Here is a 20,200-nt window from a genome sequence, read left to right on the forward strand (position 1 = left end):
TCATGACCTCAGATGCAAAGAGCTGTTTCCTCAAAAACAAATAAAACTGCTGCAATGACAGAGAAGGAAGAAAAGAAAAGCAAGCATGTTTGTTATTATTCATGGTGGGTTTTTAGCAGCATCCTTTTATTGTTGTATTATAGATAGTTACTTCGCTTGCTGCCATCCCATAGGACGTAACCACTGTGACATCATCCTCTGGTTTTGGACTCGACGTTAGCATTTTTTACTGCCACCATACTGAGAGTTTCAGAGACAACAGGACCATAATTACATGTTGTGTTGTGTCACAGCTTTTTCGAAAACATGGTTGTGAAATGAAAGTCGTGCCAACACCCTTCATGAATGTCAGTTGAGTTCCCTTCCTGGACTTTCAAGCAAGAGGGACCTTGTTAACCAGAATTTGTTTCAATTAAAACAAAAGAAAATGCCAACAAAAGAATTCCAGCAAGTGGGAACAATACCATGGTGGGATTAATCATGACGCCAGATTGCAGTACACTGGTTGTAATTTCAGCCAGAAGGCTGGAAATGTACAATTGAGTTTTCTTTGCTCGTCTTTAAAAACAGGACACACATGATCTGACCGAAATTCTTGCATGACTGTTACCTAATCTGCTGCACTATTGTAGCTTCAGATCTTATCCGACTGAACCAACGAGCCATCACAGTTCACAGTTCCACACCTCATTACTCACAGTGAAAGGGCGGTGTGACGATTGTTTGGTGTGGCAAAAATCCACACATCCATACAAAGAAGCTCACCGTGCAACACACAGACAGATGAGCATGGATCATTGTTTATATGTTTCGTTCATATGAAAATACGGAGACTAAACAAATTGAATTCATTTGGACACAAAAGCAGCAGTAACATGAGGCGAGCAGTCATTGCGGATGTGACAAAATAACTGTTGGTGATGGAAAATGGGCGTGACCCAAGATAAACTTTTCTCAGCTACCAATGAGAGGGAAGAATCCTGTCCACGGATATGTGACCTTGTGAATGCTACACGTCACAAGTGTATGATCAAATTGGGTTTTGTCCCCATAGCTATACAATAATTAACAATACTCAAACCAAAACAAAAGGAACAGATTCAGTTATTGGTCAAGGATTACCCTAATGGGAATATGTTTAATTCCTCTGGATATCTCAGAAAAACTAAAGCTAGTGAGCAATGAGTGAGATTGCAGTGCTAAAAAGCAAGTGGCCTAAGAGTTCCTATCAGTAGGGATCCCAACCCTTGCTGATGAGGTGAGCTGCTGCTGGAAAGAAGCTGTTCTTGCTGGAGGGGAGTAGTTCAAAAATTTTTTTGTCTGGGGTGGAATCTTTCCTGCTAACCTTAGGATCCTGGAGGGATGGAAGATTGAAGCCAATCACCTTCCCAGTGGAAGACTTTCCTTTTATCCTTTTCTTTTTTGGAGGAGATGCATGTCCACTTGCAGCGAGACTAACAGGAGCCTTAAAGGAGTTATAATGTGAAATACTTTTGTATTTTTTTCTGAAGTGTTGCAATATCAGAAGACTTTATTTTACATGGTCAGATGTTCAGAACAGGAGGTGATTAAGTATAGAATACTTCCTGCAAGTTAAAAATCCAACTTTTGGCCCTATGCTGTGTTTGTGCATGCCTTCAAACAGGGAAAATTCTGCACGCTATCTGGCTCCCATCTAACAGTTTAAAGTTATAAACATTCAAAGGTAACAGCTTTGAAAGGTATGCTTTTGTATAAGCATTAGTCACTCGGTGACCAACAACAGAAAAACATAACCAGCATAAAGTAAGCATATCAAACTACAATTTTGGGGTTGCTAATAAATAAAAACTTTTCTTTGACATTGGTGGAAAATGTCAAGACATCCATTTGTAACATAGTCAAAACCTTTAATCTGTTGTTTCGTGTTGCTGACTTTTTTTTTTTTTTTCCATTTTTAACCTTAACTTAAGGTTAGAAAAATATGGTTTCAGTTGTTTTTAAACAGCACTTTAAAAAATTTGTCTTCTTGGTTCCCATGGTAACACCTCCCTGCTTTTGCTACAAAAAATGCATAAAATTATTACTTATTCATTTATTTCATTGATACCTTGTGTCTACGAACATGAAAAGTAAAATAGATTAATTTTTGTTTGACAAACTGCTGTGAGCACACTGGTTTTAAGCCAGCTCTGTAAACGCTGAAACCTGGTGAAAAACGACACTGAATAAACTTCGGTAATAAAAAGAAGAATAAAGCTTACCAGTCACAGCAGTGAAGGGAATGTGACTGCTGTTCACTTTTTTTCCTCTTCCTGCTGATGAGATGATCCACTCTAACTCTTTCATTGAGGTCTTTGAAGAGAGAAGAAGCGGATCCAACTGCATTATGCAAAGTCCTGCCTGTCAAACCCCAGATAACAAAGACAAAACCAGAAATATGCATGTCTGCTTAAACCCCCATTTAGAAAGATTGAGCAAGTGCACCTCTTCTGTAGGGGACACCTTCCCAGGTTTGATCCCTTCAGCACGCTCTTGATCTCCTCTCTTGGTCTTTAGTGTTTCCTTTGAGTTGAAAGTGGAAGAAGTCTTCCCCGGCTGACTTCTTACAATGCAAATAACTCACAGTTCTTATCTAAGATCCCTCCTAATGTAAAGACTTCATCCACTCCTTCAAAGGTACAGTATAAACCCACTGAAAGTGATTTTGATGAGCATAAATCTGTTCTGACTGTTTCTGCAGTTTCCATTAATGTGGCTCAGACTCGATAGATATTTAACCTGCAGGTGTTGCACACGTTAATTGTTCCTGTTGGATCCAAACTCTATCCACTGCTCTCACACTTGAAAGGTATTTATACATTTAAAAACTAGAACTTAATTTCATGAGAGACGCTAACCTGAGCTACTTACCTGTATGGCAGTGGGTACTGAAATCTACTTCACAGATCTCATGAGCTTTTGTCCAAACAGGGATCATATTTCAGCACGCATGAATTATGAACAGCGTGACCCGAGCTGCGGCACACGTGCTGTCCCAGCAGGTCGAGGAAACCAGCCACACAATAAAATAAAAAGTAACATTTAAAAAGTCAGAGACCACAGGCCAGAAAAAAGAAACAAGTCTTTAGTGCTTTATCCTGACACTACATGGAATGTGTAGGCATCGGCCATGAAATATTTACAACACTGTTATCAGGGGCACAGGCCTTCATACAAATAAAGCTGCAGGATACTGATGTGCAGAGAAGCAATTGATTGTTCTTTTCCCATTTAAATTCAGTCAATAATCCGATGTATGTTTCCCTCCTTGCATTTCCTCATTTATTTCATTAACTCCTGCTGCTGTAACTCTCTCGCTGTACGTCTTTCACAGCCACGTCTCCTTTTTCTCTCCCTCTGAAGTTCTTGTAGAGATAAAGTTGTGAGAGCAGAAGGCGGTGCGATGCGTCAGCAGTCAGTTTGTGTGCTTGTGTGTAATCATGTGTGTGCAGACAGCACAGTTCTGCTTCAAAGCCCATTTTTAGTCAATGGGTGTGTCATGATGGATTTTTGTCAACCTCCTATGGTGATACGAGACTTTCTCAGTGTGTGTATCAGTCGGAGAGCTTTCTGTGTGTATTTGGTTGTGTGTTGTGTGTGTGTGTGGTAGCTGACTCAGTACCTTGGGGTAGATCCCTGAAGCTCAGCTGTCAAAGTCATTTTTTTCTTTTTTGTGTCTTTCTCTCGCTCATTTCTTTCTTACTGTATTTCTTTCCTTCACCCCCTTTCTTCTTCTTTGTCTTTATCCGTACCACTGCTTTTCCAGTAGTTGGATAATTAATGTCATAAAATGTTATTACATGTTCACACTTTTTTAAATATAAACTCAAGTTGAAAAGCTTTGGGTTCTTTTTATATTTCAGGACTAAGAAACAAAAGGAAAGGCCACCAGTGTAAAGCCTTATTTGTCTCTAATGCTCATAGTGTCATATTAGCTGGTTCTACAGTAATACAGGCTTGTGTACACCACCGCAGAGGATTTCAAATCAAACAATTAAGATATGATTGGAGATGCAGATTTACAGCTTTAATTCACAAGTTCAACAAAGCAATATTAGATATTATTCAAATATGGCTAAATCCCTCACCTGTTCATTGCCCAGTCGGGATTATTTTTACCACCCAGAGGACTGAGCTGTAGACTTTAGACATGCATTGACTGCAAATTATTTTCATCCAAGAATTATACATATCCCTATATTTAAAATAATAAAAGTGTGTCGTATTGGCTGCAATTCCTGAACAGTTAATGTAATACATTTGTTAAAGCACTTTCAATTAAAGCTCTACGTCTGGATTGCGTCGTGATGGTGTACAGAAGTAAAACTACAAAAAATCAGTCATTGTCCAAAAACGTATGGATCCACCTTTGATTTCATGGCTGCGATACATGACAGACTACATGCAATTCACCAACTAATCAAAGCTTCACAGGTCTTTGACAGAGGGAGCTTTTCTGTCATTGTTTTTTAAAAAAAAAAGTAATGTTTTAATCATTCAAATTATAGACAGGAAATATTTAAATATAGAAGGTGCTTCATTGCTTCCTCTGAGCTTTCACTGTGTAAGTGATCATCACATGGCCAATCAGAGAATACTCATAATATTGCATAAACTTCTAACCATGAAGCCTGCAGGAGTTTCACACCATCGAACGCAGCTCCACAGGAGCTGACTTTATGGTTCAACGTGTTTTGACCAGATAGGAGAAATTAAACAGGGAATTTTAAATAGGTTTAGCTGAAGGGAGTACATTAAAGGCTATAGAAGATATTTTCCACTAAATATGTGTTCTGAGGTCACGTTTTACTTTTGTCATTTGATAAGTTCTTAAACATTCCTTCTTCAATAACCAGAAATATTTGTCACTATGATTTCTCTGGATGTGAATAATAAACAGTAAGTGCTTAACACACTCCAGGTCACTGATGACCCATCTAGATTGGTTCATGTACACCTCCTTCTGAAGAACTTTTGCCTCTCTGGAGCAGGGAGGAAATTTGGACAGAAAAACTGTAATCCTAAATAAATAAGAAAGTATTTGAAATGTAACATCTTCTAGTTTCTAAAAAATCTATAGACTGTGGATACATTTCAACCTAACCCCAACCCTTAAAAAGATAAACAACAAAACTGTAACTGCAGGTCTTGGATTTTGGTGGGGCCACTTGGATTATGTTAGATTGCAATTAGTTGGAGTTAGTAGTGGGTTGGACTTTTTTTTTTACTCATCCCATTGACGCTCAGATGTATTGGGATGCATGGAGTTTTGGAGCTGGGTCAAAAGTTGTGCTTTGGTTACTTGTAACAGGTGGTTTTCATGCACAGGTTGTCCAACAGTGTTGGTTTATATGGTTAGTACCAGAGGAACACGCAGCACAGGGATGATCTCCAGTCAAAGCCAAAGCAAGGTTCAAAACTCTTTTTCCACACATGCACACAGATTGACACTGGTTTCTGAAACTGTTGCGAGCCTCTGTGGTGCTCATGTGCAATAACATGAGTTGTTCATTTGTTTTATTTCAACTGTTGAGTCAAAGATGAAGGGCAAGGGTTGGAGACTAGCCAGTGCCTTCCAGAGATTTCTATCTAAACTTCTTTAAGTGCCTCATCCTTTTTTGGTCTCTGTCTGGATCAAAGACAGGATCCAACATTTCACAGCTGAACAAATTTATCTCAGCTATGAGATGACCATTTCAGCTAACTCCAAATGGGAGTGGAGGATAAAGGTTGGTCGACATAGCTATTTAACTGGAACCTGCAACCATCCATCAGCTAAAGAGCAAATTTGGATTGATCTTAGTCACATGTAAATGTTTCTTTGATAGTTTCAAGTCTGCCTGTGGTGTTCACCGTCTGAGGTGAACCGGCTGAAACAAAAAGTAAGTGTGGTTGATTTGGAAGTTATCAATGTTGCAGGCGTTTGGCCGTACAGCAAAGCAGTTAATTTTTTTTGACCTGATGTTAATGCCAGATGAACAAGTCAAAGGATGAAAAAGTTGTCCTCTGGGGTGGACATGTCTGCTTAAGATTTACGACCCCGCTGACATCCCAGTCCTGAGCCACGAACTGATAAGAGGGGTTTAGCGCCTCCTTTAGGTCAGCCTGTGTTACTTTGAAATTACTGAATAATTTCATCAGTTGCTGCACTGAGTGTCAAATAGGCAAAGTGCAACTGGGATAAAGGCAGGAAGTTATTATTAAAATTGCGCTGGATAAACTGTGTGTGCTTATGTGAGCGTGCTTGAGCGTGTGTGTGTGTGTTAGGTGGACAACTCAGCATTAAATCTCATTAGGAAGTGAGGATGAGAGGGCTGGTTGACTGCCTGAGGACACACACGCGCACACACACACTGTTAATTTACTCATCCACCACAGCTGAAACTTCAGCACACACACAGAGAACCTGGCATTCACATGCTGCTGGGTCCATTTAGAGTGGAACATCCCATAACGACGGTGTGTCCGTTTCCATGGCAATGAATAGTATGGGGCTTTCGGACAAAAATCAATTCAAATTTATTGCTGAATGTCATCATCAGAGGGAGCAGGAGGGGGTTTGGTTTAATTTCTACTTTCAAAGTTGTCTTTCTGTCTCCACATACGTCTTCGTCCTGTCCCTCCTCTTGTTTTTCTTATGAAAACAATTAGCACGTAGTCATATGTATGTGTGTCGCACAAAAATTAGCAGGTAATTAACGAACTATGTGAATTTCTAAAAAAAAAGAAAAAAGCTGAGAATAAATTACCCAACAGCTGAGTGTGGATCATAAATACTTCATTTGTAACTTTGGTGTGTTGCCAGGATGTTACACACTGTCTGTGTCTGTGGTAATTAAAGCTGTGTTTTCTGCCAAGATTAAGGAGTTATGTCTGGTCTGACTCCAGTAACAACAATGCCAAAAAGAAGAGAGAAAGCTTTAAGAAAACATATTGACTTTATTGATGAAACCTTCTTTAGCTCTGTTGGACTGCTTTCCTTACCCACAAGTTGGGTATGACAGTTTAACCAATTCAACTGAAGTAGAACATTTAATGAGCCCGTAGCATGTCTCTGCCCGGACAGGACATGTCAGGAAGGAATTCCACCTGGTTCAGTAAGACTGCAGAGTTGAACTGTCAGGCGCTGTGGAATTATTTGGAGCTAGCTGTTGAACTGCCCCTGATATACCTGTATAGTGAGGTCCATATCGACAACAGTTTAATTTGAGATTTTCCCCTGTACATCACCACCATGGTGGATTTTAAAACAGCCAATAAAATGTGACTGAAGTGGAAATTTTTGATTCTATTTCACCGGAATGTCTTAAATATTGTCAGATGAAGAAGAAAGATTTAGTAAGAGTGCAGCAGGCCACACCGGAGTGAGTTGAGTCCCAAGATCACTGTCAAATTTTCATTTCCTTCACATGAAAACAGAAATATCCAAAATAAGACAGCGTGGTGATAAAATTCTTGGGAAAAGCTGGTGCTTTGTGTAATACTCCTGTTACCCTGCATCCACTTTTCCACCAACACTTTACCCTGAAGAATATTTTGACTCACGTGGAACAAAAAAGAAGCTCATGCTCAAATTTGTATGTCATGGTTCTTTAGCGTCTGTCTTTGTATCTCCGTGAGCTGAGTTGAGATAAGGCCTGCATTTTTCTCTTATAAATGAAATGTTCTGCTGTAAGATTGGAAATGTACTCATTTGCTAGTGAATCACAAAAGATGAGCTGGTTCTGTTCGGAGGAAACCAATGAAATACGAGTCAGCCTTTTTGACTGCTTGTTATGAACGAACAGTGATATTGGAGCCATTTTTACTGAGATACTGCTACAAGGTAACACATATAATGCAGTTTTAATGTGTTCCGCATGGCTGAATAGCTTTAATAATGTTTTTATTCTTCATATCTTAGACAGAGAGTTTTATATTGTTGTTTTATGAGTGCTCATCTTCCTCTCTCTGTTCTTATGAATAATAAATTTATAGAGTCCCCCATACAGTTTTAATGGGGAGGCATCAATCTGTCTTTTATATGCCATAAACCTGAAGTACAACTTATGTTTCTATCCTTCTGCATAATAAAATGAAAGAAAACAGGAAAAAAAACAATTTATATGATACACTTAATATGGCTGCTACTGATAATTCCCTATAATAAACTTTATTTATTTAAGAGATTTTAAAATGGCTACAGTAAAATATAGAAGGATAAAAACCTAAAGTCCGGTAAGGGTTTCGTTACTGCAGCCACACTTTACAATAAAACCTTGAAATATCCAAAATACTGGGCATCTAATCGTCCGAAGCCCACAGGCAGTAAATACCCACAATGCAAATCACTTAATACAAAAATGAAAGCAACAGTTCCAGTTAGTAGTCACTGAGCCACCCTGTCTGCATGATTATTATGTGACAGATACATAAACAGCTTTGTTTTAATACCAGTAGCTGTGATCAGAGAGGACTACAGGACTACAGCTTCTTCATGTTTGGAGAAACAGTGACATACAGTGCTGTGAGAAAGTATCTGCTTCTAATTGATTTCTTGAAACTTTTACATATTGTCACACCTACACATTTCAGATCATCAAACAAGTTTTAATGTTAGACAAAGATAACCTATTTATGATTTATTTAAGGTCATGACAAAGCAGCTCAGTCAGATTTAAATCCAGACTGACTCGGCCACACGAAAACGTTCCTTTTTTGTTTTTTGAGCCATTCAGAAGTGGACTTGCTGGTGTGTTTTGGATTATTGTCCTACTGCTTTAGCTTTGAGGCATGAACTGATGGCCAGATATTTGCCTTCAGGATTTTATGTTCGAGAGCAGAATTCATGGTTCCATCAATTACAGCGGAGTCATGCTGAAGCAGGGAAGCAGCCCCAGACCATCACACTAGCACCACCATTATTGATGGCAGGTGTGATATTTTTTTATGAAATGCTATTAGTCTCATGGCAGATCAAGATGTTTTTGGCAAATATGAGAAGAGGCTTCATGTTTTTTGTTTGTTTTTATTCAGCAGTGAATTTTCTCCTTAGAACTCTCCAATGGAGGAGATGTTGTTTAGATTTGACCTCCTGGATGAGTCGTCGATGTAGTGTTTCAAGAGGGAGAAGTCACCTTGTCACTTCACTACTCTTTTGGATTACAGAGTCAAACTGTTGCCTTGTTTTCACTGTAAATAAATTCACCATCACTTCGCAAGGAGTCTCGCACATGAGTCCTCTAATTCCATCCACCATGACAGAGACTTTGTTTCTCTACTGGTTCTTTAGATTTTGGCACCATGTGTTGCTTTTTGAGATCTTTTACACTGCTTCACTTTGTCAGTCAGGTTCTATTTATGTGATTTCTTGATTTAACCCTTTAAAGCCGGTCGGAGCGGGCACGCTCTGTTTTGCGTAACTATTTTTAAATCCTGGTAGCACTGCAACCACGTAAGCTAGCACAATAATTTTTTTTGCATATGAAACCGGAGGAGTTGTACTTACATCTTATGCCATCAGCTTTTCCTTGGTCACAGTTTCCTTCCACATATAACTTTGCAAAAACTGCATAAAAACCACTTGCAGCAACAAAAACATAATATTCCAGAAACGGGCTTTGCCAATCCGATCAGCTGTTTGTAACACTTCCTACGTCCATCAGCGCGAACTATTGCATGTCCGCCATGACCTGCCCGAAACCGGACGTGACGTCATTTTGTGGAAATGTCGTTTTTTACCATCAGGGCCTTATGAGCCTATACTTGTGTTTTTAAAAGTTATGTTTGACTTTATGACTTTCTGTGTCATTTCTGGGATGCTTAGGACTCATACTGCACTGCTGGAAATAGTTTATTTTGATGCATATGCTGCCTTTTTTTGCAAATTTGCATTGTAATATTTATTTTTGTTTTTCCTGCAGTATATAAAAATTGGTGTATTTCAAAAATAAAACTATGAAGACACTTAAAATAAATTTCCTGTGGTGGGAAACTATTTTGTGCAACTTTTTTGTATTTACAGTTTTGTTTTTGTTTTTTTTTGCCTGTCCCATTTGGTTCTTTAGCCATCAGAATTGTTGTCTGAAGACCAACAAGGATACCCAATGGATTTATTTTGCCAAATGGATCATCATGGCATTGCCGTATTGGTCCATTTGATCGACCTTTGTTTTTATCATTTATTTTATTTTATTTTCAGTTGTTACAGACGGGACAGACATGAGTGAGGGATAGGAAAGGGAGAAAGAAAGAGGAAGGAAAAGAAAAACAGAAGGGGAGAGGGACAGTGAGAAAGGGAAAAAAAAAAAATCTCCTGGATCACCTGTTGGGAGAAAAAGAATAGAAAACAAGCAAAAAAAACCAAAGCAACATACTAAACACAACACCATCGCATTAATCTAGCTAAGTGTAAACAGCAGTAAATATTAAACATTGAATGTTGTTGTGCAGCACGCAGGACAGACAGCGCACAATGTGCTTTAAAGTAGCAGCCAAGAAAGGTGTGATTTAAGTCTACGAACAGTGAACACCCGTGTGCACACCTGTGTGGATCAGCGCGCTTGTATTCAAATGGTTTCCCCATGTAATGGTCTGCAAGAGGATGTAGAGAGCCATAGCCCGGTCCCCCAGGGCATGAAGCAGGCATGGAGGAGATCCAGGCCCCAGACATCCAGAGGCCCCAGAGTGCGAGAGCCCAAGGAGGGCCACCGGAGGGGCATCCGTGCCACCCTCATGGGAAGGGCAGAGGATCCCCAGACGAGGGGTCACCCAGTAGCCACCGAGCAGAAGCTAAAGGGGGCTGCACCGGCGTGCCCGCCGGCTCCGCCGGCAGCCAGCTGTGCCAGAGTGAACCGAGCCGCAGGCCCAGAGGCCCGAGGGCCCCCCGCGCCCCGGAAGAGGCCTGACCGAGCAACAGGCACCAGGCCCCGCCAAGTAGCCACCGGGAGTGAGCTGGTACATACCTGAGCGCCCAGCCCCGGACACCAAGAACCACCAACGCACCGACCCCTGAGGGCATCAGTCACCGGCAGGGAGTGTGGTGAGGGGAGATAGGCCTCCACACTTTGGAGGGCCTGGGAGTTCCCAGAGAGGTGGAGTCTAAGACCCGACCTGACATATAGACACAGACAAACAGGCACACACAGACACAAACATGCATTCCCACCCTCATGCACACATATACAAACACTCAGCACTCACCCAACGTAAGGATTGACATAAATGGACATGTACACACAATCACACTCCCCAAACATACTCTATACCCCGGGTCCAGGTACCCTCGCCCCCAGAGGGGGAAACGGCACCCAGACCCAAGAGATGTTACCCTTCCCTCCGGGGTGGAGGCAAGCAGACCGTCCCAGGCTCCACAGCAGCAGGGAGGCCAATCGGACAGCCAACATCTCCTCCCAGCCCCCCCGCCCCGATGGCTAGTAGAGGACGGGGGTGTGTGAAGACCCCATACCTCACTCCTCCCGCTCATGTGTAGTGTTGCTGCGTGTTGCTCTAAAGTGCATTTAAAACAAGGGAGAGCATGGTGCTGCTGCCAGAGAGCAGCAGGTGTTAGCACGGCCCCTCCCGAGAACCCTCAATGTCTACATGGATTTAAAATTGAGAGGTGGGCACCGGCGCCAGGGGTAGGTTTGAATACACAGACCGTCCACTGGACGGCGTTAACGTGCCCACCCTCAAGGCCCTATATATATGTGTGTGTTATGAGAGTGTAAATAATGTGGATGTCTAAGTTGTGAGATAAAATTGAGGCACAGGTGGCCAGAAGAGGACAGAGGGGGGGGAATGTCTCCCCTGCACCCTGGTGACACACCCGCACCCCAAGGCCCTACCTGTGTGGGTGGGTGTGGTGGAGCGGGAAGAGGGAGGTAGCCGGGATGGGGAGGAAAAGAAGGGAGGGGAGGATGCCAGTTTTGAGGGATAAGCCTCTTAAATTTCTCTAACTAGAAATATATGTTAAAAAAACAAAAACGATTTTAAATTTTTTTGTAGTTTATTGCACTTTCTTGCAATTTTTGTAATTACTATGCACTTAATGCAGACTTATCATTAACATTTGGGCTATAATGGTTGTATTGATGTATAGCAACTTGAAATGCTCCCAAAAATGGCTCTACAACATGTAAAAATATAATATAAGCTCTGGCGGACTTGGTTCTATGGTAGGTCTTAAAGGGTTAAAAGGCCTTTCAATAATCAGTCAATGGTGTGTGTTTAATGTGGTTAATCATAGTTAACTCATGATTTAATAACAATTTAACAACACTTTTTCCAGACAGGAGCAGGGAGGTTTGGATAGCTTTTTCTCTTTAATAAATGAAATACTCTAAAATGAAATACTTTAAAAACTGCATTTTGTAATTTATCAGGTTCTCTCTGGTTAATATTAAAATTTAAGTGTGACAAATGTGCAAAAAACTTGGAAATTAGTAAGGAGGCAAGGAGGAAAATCCTTTTTCACAGCACTGTAGTCTAAACACATAATCTCAGTATCGATGTCAACTTTGTTTCCTCTTTCTGGCTGTCAGAGGTTTTTTACATCAGTAAAAAATGGTCATTGTTGTACCACCTAACACATTTCATGCTTGTACTGCTTAAAGCTATCTTCCTGACAGCTTTACTAGTTTCATTAAATATTAGCGTAATGCTCCTCCAAGACTCTTAGGTTATGGTATCTCTGCTCCCACTAAAGCTCTGAAACAGGCACCTCAGGCAGCACTAAATGAGGTGATTAGATTTTTGTTCTCAGACTTCATTCTAGAAGTTATGTTGGAGGATGTCTGCTCATACAACTTCACTGGAGATACTCAATGGATTCGAAGGATTTCTGGTGTTTCAGTTGGTATATTAGAACTCCAGGCAACCCACAAGGCTTAAGGTGAGTCTCCCATGGCGTTGGGCACAGACGTAAATGCCATTAAATTAAGAAGTTTCTTGAACATGACAATGTGTGTGTATTTACATACATATATATATATTACCCTTTGGCCCCTGGAGCCACTCGCTCACCTTGGGGGTCATTACCACTGGGACCACTGCTACCTTCACCTTCCACATCTTCTCTCTTCTGCTCTTCTCTCAGTACCTCGGTAATTTTCCAGCTTCTTGTGTTCCTTCTTCCTGATGTTGCTGTCATTCAGTAGAATTTGTCTGTCTGCATCCACACACACAGAGAAAAGAAGATGAAGCATATCTTTGCATCTTTATTTGCTCACCCTGAAGCCAGCATAGATGATTGCAGGAGGTATCCTGGTTACTTTGATAATTACTTAAAGACACTGGGTGCACACCAGAGCCTTCACAGCAGCAAGCTAAACTCTGTAGGATTAAGAGTAAGATTGGTCGGGATTCTTCACTCAGCCATACATTATTAAACTTTCCTTGACTTTATCAAGGCTTCACCTAATACAGTTTCATTAAATTCCATTCACTTCACTAGAATGTCTTGCAGGTTGAATGGTTTTTGATTGTAACTGTACAAATAAAGCTCCAAATTCCTATTAACATACAGATTGAATAAATAAAACTATATAACCTTGACAGAGCTTTATTTCGCTAATAAAGCAGCATCAGTCCTACCACTCAGTGGTAAAACGGTGAGAACACACTCACTCTGGCAGACACACACATGAGCTCTCAGTCCCGGTGGTTTGATATTGATCGACGCGCTCCTCTGTGTTTGATGAAGGATTTATTGCAGAGCAGAGCAGACAGGCAGGATGGAGTCATTTTAGATGAAGCTTTATTTAACAAGGTTAGTCCCACAAGGGTGGAAGTCACAGAGACAGAAAGAGAGTAGGAAACGGAGAGAGGTAGAGAGGGGTCAGCCATCTAAAGGTCGGAGGTCGTCACGCAGCGCTGAACGTGGACTGGAAAGAAGCTGAACACATCGAGCCACAGAGGCTGCAGAGGATCCTCGACTTTCTTCAACTCAGATGAGTTCAGTTTATTTCTTGCACAGTTTGTCTTTATGCTGGCGTGTTTGCTTTGATCCACATCGAAAAACATATTTGTACATTTCTTTCTTAATTGTGGACCTTTCGCTCTCCATATGGTTGGTTGATGGATGAACTCATTTCCATTTGTACTTTCTGTACACTTGCTTTCTTATCCGCTGTAAATAAATCTAAGGACAGTTTGAAACACTTGTGTTTTATGCTGAAATTCAACAACATTCGTCGTTACTCTTTATGTTAAACTGTTTTAAAGGTATAAAAAAAAAACCTTATAATGATCAAATCGACAAACAGTATTATCTTTTTCCAGAAAAATTATGACAACCATATTATTGTGGGATCTTTACTTTACAGAAGAAACACCTTGAGGGAACTGCTGTTGTGATTTGGTGCTATATAAATGAAACTGAATTAATCAGTGATTAAAACAAAGAATCATGGTGATACAATGTTCCAATGTAAAACTAACAAATAAATGCTCTATTTGTGTTTATCATACCTAAACTGTTTGTACCTATAACCCATATTCACAAATGCTCTAATGTGTTTAATTATGGGTCAATCAATTGTCTGTAAAAATGATTTATCGCCGCTCATTGAGCTGCTTTCATTGTTACTGTGGGCATGAAGCGTCGGCCTATGAGTTTCTGCAGCCTGAAGCCTCAAATGATCCTCAGAAAGGACTTAAAGGCACATAATAGAGTGCTGGGTGAATGAGTGAATGTGACTCATTGTGCTCAGGTAGATTTGGAAAGTCCTATGGGCTAGGCTGTTCTTTGTCTATATGAAATGGAGGGAAATAAAAAAAGGATAACACACAGAATGAATAAAAGAGCTAAGTTATCATTTAAAGTTACTGAAGATGTTTTAGGGATTTTTTTAAGTAGAAAACCTGAGATTTAACTATGAAACCCAAAGTCACCACAGTTCTTTTAACGGCCACTTCCAAAAGTGAGTTAATTCCCACTTCAGTAGAAAAGATGGATGGATCTTCCAGGGCTGAAACACGAAGCCAACAAACCAAGTGCCTTCAGCTTTGCAAAAAATGTTCACACTGAGGCCTCAACAGCAGACTCACAAACCGTACGGTTACGGTGTAACCTTGGTTCGCATAGTGAGAGACTATCTCTCCACACCGTTACATATTCCATATGCACACGCCATGACCCCCCTTGGTCGTGGCGTGTGGAAATCTCTTTAAGACACTCTGGCACGCCCGGCTACGCCCCACAGCTCACGTATAAAACAGCTGTGCAGAAGTGACACCGGTGATAGTTTGATCAGAATGCGTCTCCGAGCGGCCTGACGGTGGAGAGATAGTCTCTCACTAAGACAGGGGTGTCAAACATATGGCCCGCCAGGGGGTTTGGTCCGCCCGGGGATAAATTTGCATTATTAAAAAAAAAAGAATAAACTTCATTTTCTTTAAAATCTGCAGTTCCTATGTTGTTCGCTAGGGACGTTGTGTTTTAGTCAGTTCAATCGCTTTACCCGCTTTTTCTCTTGGAACGGGCACCCTCATCAGCGAAATGTCTTTGTCAAAAAAGAGAAAAGTGGACACAGAGTGTCGGATTTTTCAAGAAAAATGGACTTCTTCCTATATGTTCACGGAGGTGAATGGGAAACCCGTGTGCCTAGTGTGCATGCGGCAAGTTTCAGTGCTTAAGGAGTACAATATTCGGCACCACTACGAAACTCAACATGGTGAAAAATACAACAGCTTGCACGGAGAACTGAGAAAACAGAAGGTAAATGAAATGTTGGTTGGTCTGAGGAAACAGCAATCTGTTTTCACCCGGAGCCGAGAGGTCAGTGATGCTGCGGTGAAAGCCAGCTACGTAATTGCTAGCCAAGTAGCATTAGCATCAAAGCCGTACTCTGAGGGGGAGTTTGTCAAAAACTGCATGCTGAAGGCTGCTGAAATTGTGTGTCCTGAGAAGCGACAAGCTTTTGCCAATATTAGCTTGACGAGAAATACCGTGGCAGACAGGATTTCGGAAAAATCGGCAGATTTGGACAGCCAACTGAAACGCAAAGTGGAGTCATTTCTGGCATTTTCTGTTCCAATTGATGAGAGTACTGATATTACAGACATCGCTCAACTGGCCATATTCATTCGTGGAGTTGATGATACTTTGACTGTCACAGAGGAGTTTCTCGAGTTGGTGCCTATGATCGACACCACAACAGCTGAGGACATTTTCCGCTCCGTAGTTGGAGCACTGGACAGGGTCGGGGCGGACTGGTCCCGCGCCGTAAGCCTGGCCACTGATGGTGCGCCGTCAATGATCAGGAAAAAAGCAGGTGTTGTGACCAAGTTCAGAGAGAAAGTACAAGCTGCAAATAGAGGGGATGATTTTTGGACATTTCATTGCATTTTGCATCAGGAGGCATTATGCTGCAAGTCCTTAAAAATGGATCACGTCATGGAGGTGGTTGTCCGAACTGTTAATTTCATCCGAGCCAGAGGTCTCAATCATCGTCAGTTTGACAGCATTCTCAGTGACTGTAACATTACCCATGGTCTGCCATACCATACTGAGGTAAGATGGTTAAGCAGAGGTGCTGTGCTGAAGCGCTTCTTTGATCTACGTGGGGAAATCGGACAATTTATGGAGAAAAAAGGAAAACCTGTTAAGGAATTACAGTGCCCACTTTGGCTGCAGGACCTTGCATTTATGGTTGATATTACAGAGCACTTGAATAATCTGAACAGAATGTTGCAGGGACGCAAAAAATTTGTAACAGTATTATGACAGCATACATGCATTCAAGTTAAAGCTCACGTTATGGGAGACGCAGATAGCAAGCGGAGACCCTGCTCATTTTCCCTGTCTCCGAGATGTGTGCGCAGCAAGTGTTAATCCTGACGTGAAACAGTACAAAGACAAGATTTCAGGGTTGCTGAGGGAATTTGAGAAACGATTTCAGGTCTTTAGCGAACTCGAGACAGAATTCGCAGTTTTTCGCTCACCGTCAGAGCTTCTGATGTGCCTGTTGACATGCAACTTGAAATCATTGATTTGCAGTGTGATGTAGAATTGAAGGACAAATTTGCCTCAGTGGGCTTGGACACATTTTACAAGTATCTCCTACCACGCTATCCTAAATTGACAGCACTGGCTGCAAAAATGTTGTCCATGTTTGGGACTACCTACCTTTGTGAGCAAGTTTTCTCACTCATGACCATTAATAAAACAAAGCTACGCTCAAAGCTCACACATAAGCACTTAAATGAGATTCTGAAACTGGCTGCTACTCAGGATATGATGCCTGATATTGATGCACTTGTGCAGGCTAAAAGATGCCAAGTTTCAGGGGCAAATACTGAGCAAGACTAAATTCTATGGAATGCTGCTTTGAACGTTGCACTATAAAATAAACAAATGTGAATATTTGCTCTAGTAATTGCTGTGAAAGTCAGTGGTAGTCAGAAACAGATTTACAAGAGAAGACTATTGTTAAGTAAAATATTATGTCTTATGCATGCCACATATGTTATCTATGTGAGGTTTTTTTTGTTTACATTTTATGCATTAACAAGGAAGGGGCCAAATTTACTTCATCAAATGTCTGTTTAAAACAGCTACCACTTAAGATTTCAAGTGTGTGGCCTCAATTTATGTGTTCAGAATTGCTTCCTAGATGTGGAAAATGGATTTTAAATTCATTCATTTCTAAATTTAGATGTGTTTGATGTATTTTAACATGCAGGGCAGTGTTTTTAAGTTCCACAAAACTGTTTGTTGACTAAATGTTTTAAAACATTGTACAATCACTGTGATCAGATTTTTATGTATAATGCACTTAAATAAATGTTAAACTGAGTAAAAGTGTAAAAGGACAATTAATTTAATGTAAAGATTTTTATAATTTATTTCTTCTTTGCACTAATACAAAGAAAAAAAGTGGACTTACTGTTAGTTCTATGTAATTTTGGAATGAGTTTACTGGTCTGGCCCCCTTGAGATCAGATTAAGCTGTATGCGGCCCCCAGCCCAAAATGAGTTTGACACCCCTGCACTAAGAGAACCAAGGTTACACCATAACTGTACGTTCTCTAGCATATTGAGACTATCTCTCCACACCGTTACATATACCATATGTACGGGATAACTCTGTAAGACACCCCACGAGGAGACAGTGGAACCAAACCGCCGAGAGTGAAGGTGCCGGGAGTCAGTGACAACGCACCAATAGGCACACCACCCTGGTCAGGGCTTCGCAGACGCAAAGGTCGAGCCAGGGGGCAGAGGCAGCAGTCTGCAGACGCCAGACTGGCCTGAACCGGTCATGCAGGATGCAGGACCGCAAGTGATCGGCCGCTCAAGGTCAGCCCGGGAACTGCGAGGCAGACTGCCAGGGAGCACAGCACACCGAGCTGCCAAGTAGCATCCTGCTGGTCGCACAGGCCTACGACATGCGGGCAATGCCAGATAGAGAGTCTGCGCTACAGGCTGGAGAACTCTCACTCGCTACAGCGAGGTCCGACTGGCATGTAAGCCGGCGAAGCGGGCAACACACCAGGGGAACACAGCCAGCAACCGCAGGTCTAGCTTGGGATGTGACCCATTCATCCTCAAAGGCGAAGCCGCCCCGAGCTGTAGACAGACAGGGAGGGGGTGGCTGGCAGCCTAACCTGCGTAAGTGGAGGGCTGAGCAAGGCAATGACCCGAAGGCCCACTCCCAGCACCGTCACCACGTGCTTGTCTGGGGCGCACTTGTCTGTCAGTGCACCCCAGGGTGGCTGTGGCTACGACGTAGCTTGCCATCACCAGTGTGTGAATGTGTGTGTGAATGGGTGGATGACTGGTTGTGTAAAGTGCTTTGGGGTCCTTAGGGACTAGTAAAGCCCTATACAAATACAGGCAATTTACCATTTTTTGTCCGCAGACAGAGGAGTCAAACAAAGTACTACTGGGCGTTCCCGTGCTGGCAGTGTAAGTTCGTGACACACAGGCGAAGCACCAACAGGGAGCCAGCGTTGCAGGCTGGGGACGATCTCATTCATTAGCCGAAATGTCAGACACAGCGAGGTCTGACAAGTGCAAACCCGTGGTATGCGGTTGGAGCGACGGACGGTCCGAACCTGGAATCCCAGGAGCAGAGTGAGGAGAGGAAGTGTAGCTCACTGAGCCGCTGAGTGGGGACCCTACTGGGTGCGCAACCCTGCAAGAAGCGGACAACGCCAGACAGGGAGCCAGCGCCGCAGGCTGGGGAACACTTATTCGCTGGCTGAGGCATCAGACACAGCGAGGACCGACTGGTGGGCAAGCCGGCGAATGCGGCAAAACGCCGGGGAAACACAGCCTGCAGCCGCAGCAGCCTATATGCCAGACAGAGACTGGTTAAAGAGGCTGGAGAACACACATTCGTTGGCTGACGTATCAGACACAGCGAGGTCCGACTGGCGTGTAAGCCGGCGAAGGCGGGCAACATGCCAGGGGAACACAGCCGGCAGCTGCAGTGCAGCCACTGCTGAGGAGGGCTAACCCCAGGGCCAAGCGGCTGCTGAGCTCCGTCCATAGACAGGGGAGCCGCAAGAGTGAACTCGAGGACAAGACACCCTGGTACTGCCGGCGCCGCAGGCTGGAGCACAACACACTCGCTGGCTGGCGTATCAGACACAGCGAGGTCTGGCTATCGTGTAACCAGTGAACCGCCTGCAGGGAGCCTGGCGCTGCAGGCTGGAGAACACTCAATCCCTGGCTGAGCATCAGACACAGTGAGGCCTGGCTAGTGCGTAAACTGGCAAAGTGCGGGCAATACGCCAGGGTAACACAGCCTGCAGCTGCAGCAGTAGCAGCAGCAGCAGCAGCAGCAGCAGCAGCAGCAGCAGCGGCGGCTTAAGCTGCAGTCAGAGCCAAGAAGCCGCCACACTCGAGCAATGACAGGAGCTCTGCTGGCCGTGTGCACGGCGCATTGCGGGCAACACGCCAGAAAGAACAGGCTACACTAGGCTGGAGAAATGCCACTCGCCACAGCAAGGTGAGACTGGCGTGTAAGCCGGCAAACGCGGGCAAACGCCAGGGGAACACAGCCTACCAAGCCACTCGAGCACAGCAGCTGGCTATCGCTGTGACAGAAATCCGCGATATGCGGATAACGCTCCAGACGGGAAGATGGAGCCACCGGCTGGAGAAGTCAAGTCACAACAGATCCCCGCCTGGCACTAGGCAGTGACACAGCGCCAGGGAGAGAGAGCCTTTCGCAGCAGCTCGGCCACTCAG

At 42.9% G+C, this 20,200-nt stretch overlaps 1 protein-coding gene across 1 annotated transcript; it reads left to right on the forward strand.

The window, feature by feature from the left end:
• Positions 1-15,499: 15,499 nt before the first annotated feature.
• Positions 15,500-18,256, forward strand: LOC146369551 (general transcription factor II-I repeat domain-containing protein 2-like). The gene is made up of 2 exons (XM_084910684.1): positions 15,500-16,244; positions 18,096-18,256. The coding sequence occupies exons 1-2, from the start codon at positions 15,500-15,502 to the stop codon at positions 18,254-18,256; spliced, it is 906 nt and encodes a 301-aa protein (XP_084766810.1).
• Positions 18,257-20,200: the final 1,944 nt, after the last annotated feature.

This window comes from Perissodus microlepis, chromosome 17 (genome assembly GCF_051167445.1).
Source record: "Perissodus microlepis isolate ML-2025 ecotype Zambia chromosome 17, ASM5116744v1, whole genome shotgun sequence".
In the NCBI taxonomy this organism is placed as follows: Eukaryota; Metazoa; Chordata; class Actinopteri; order Cichliformes; family Cichlidae; genus Perissodus; species Perissodus microlepis.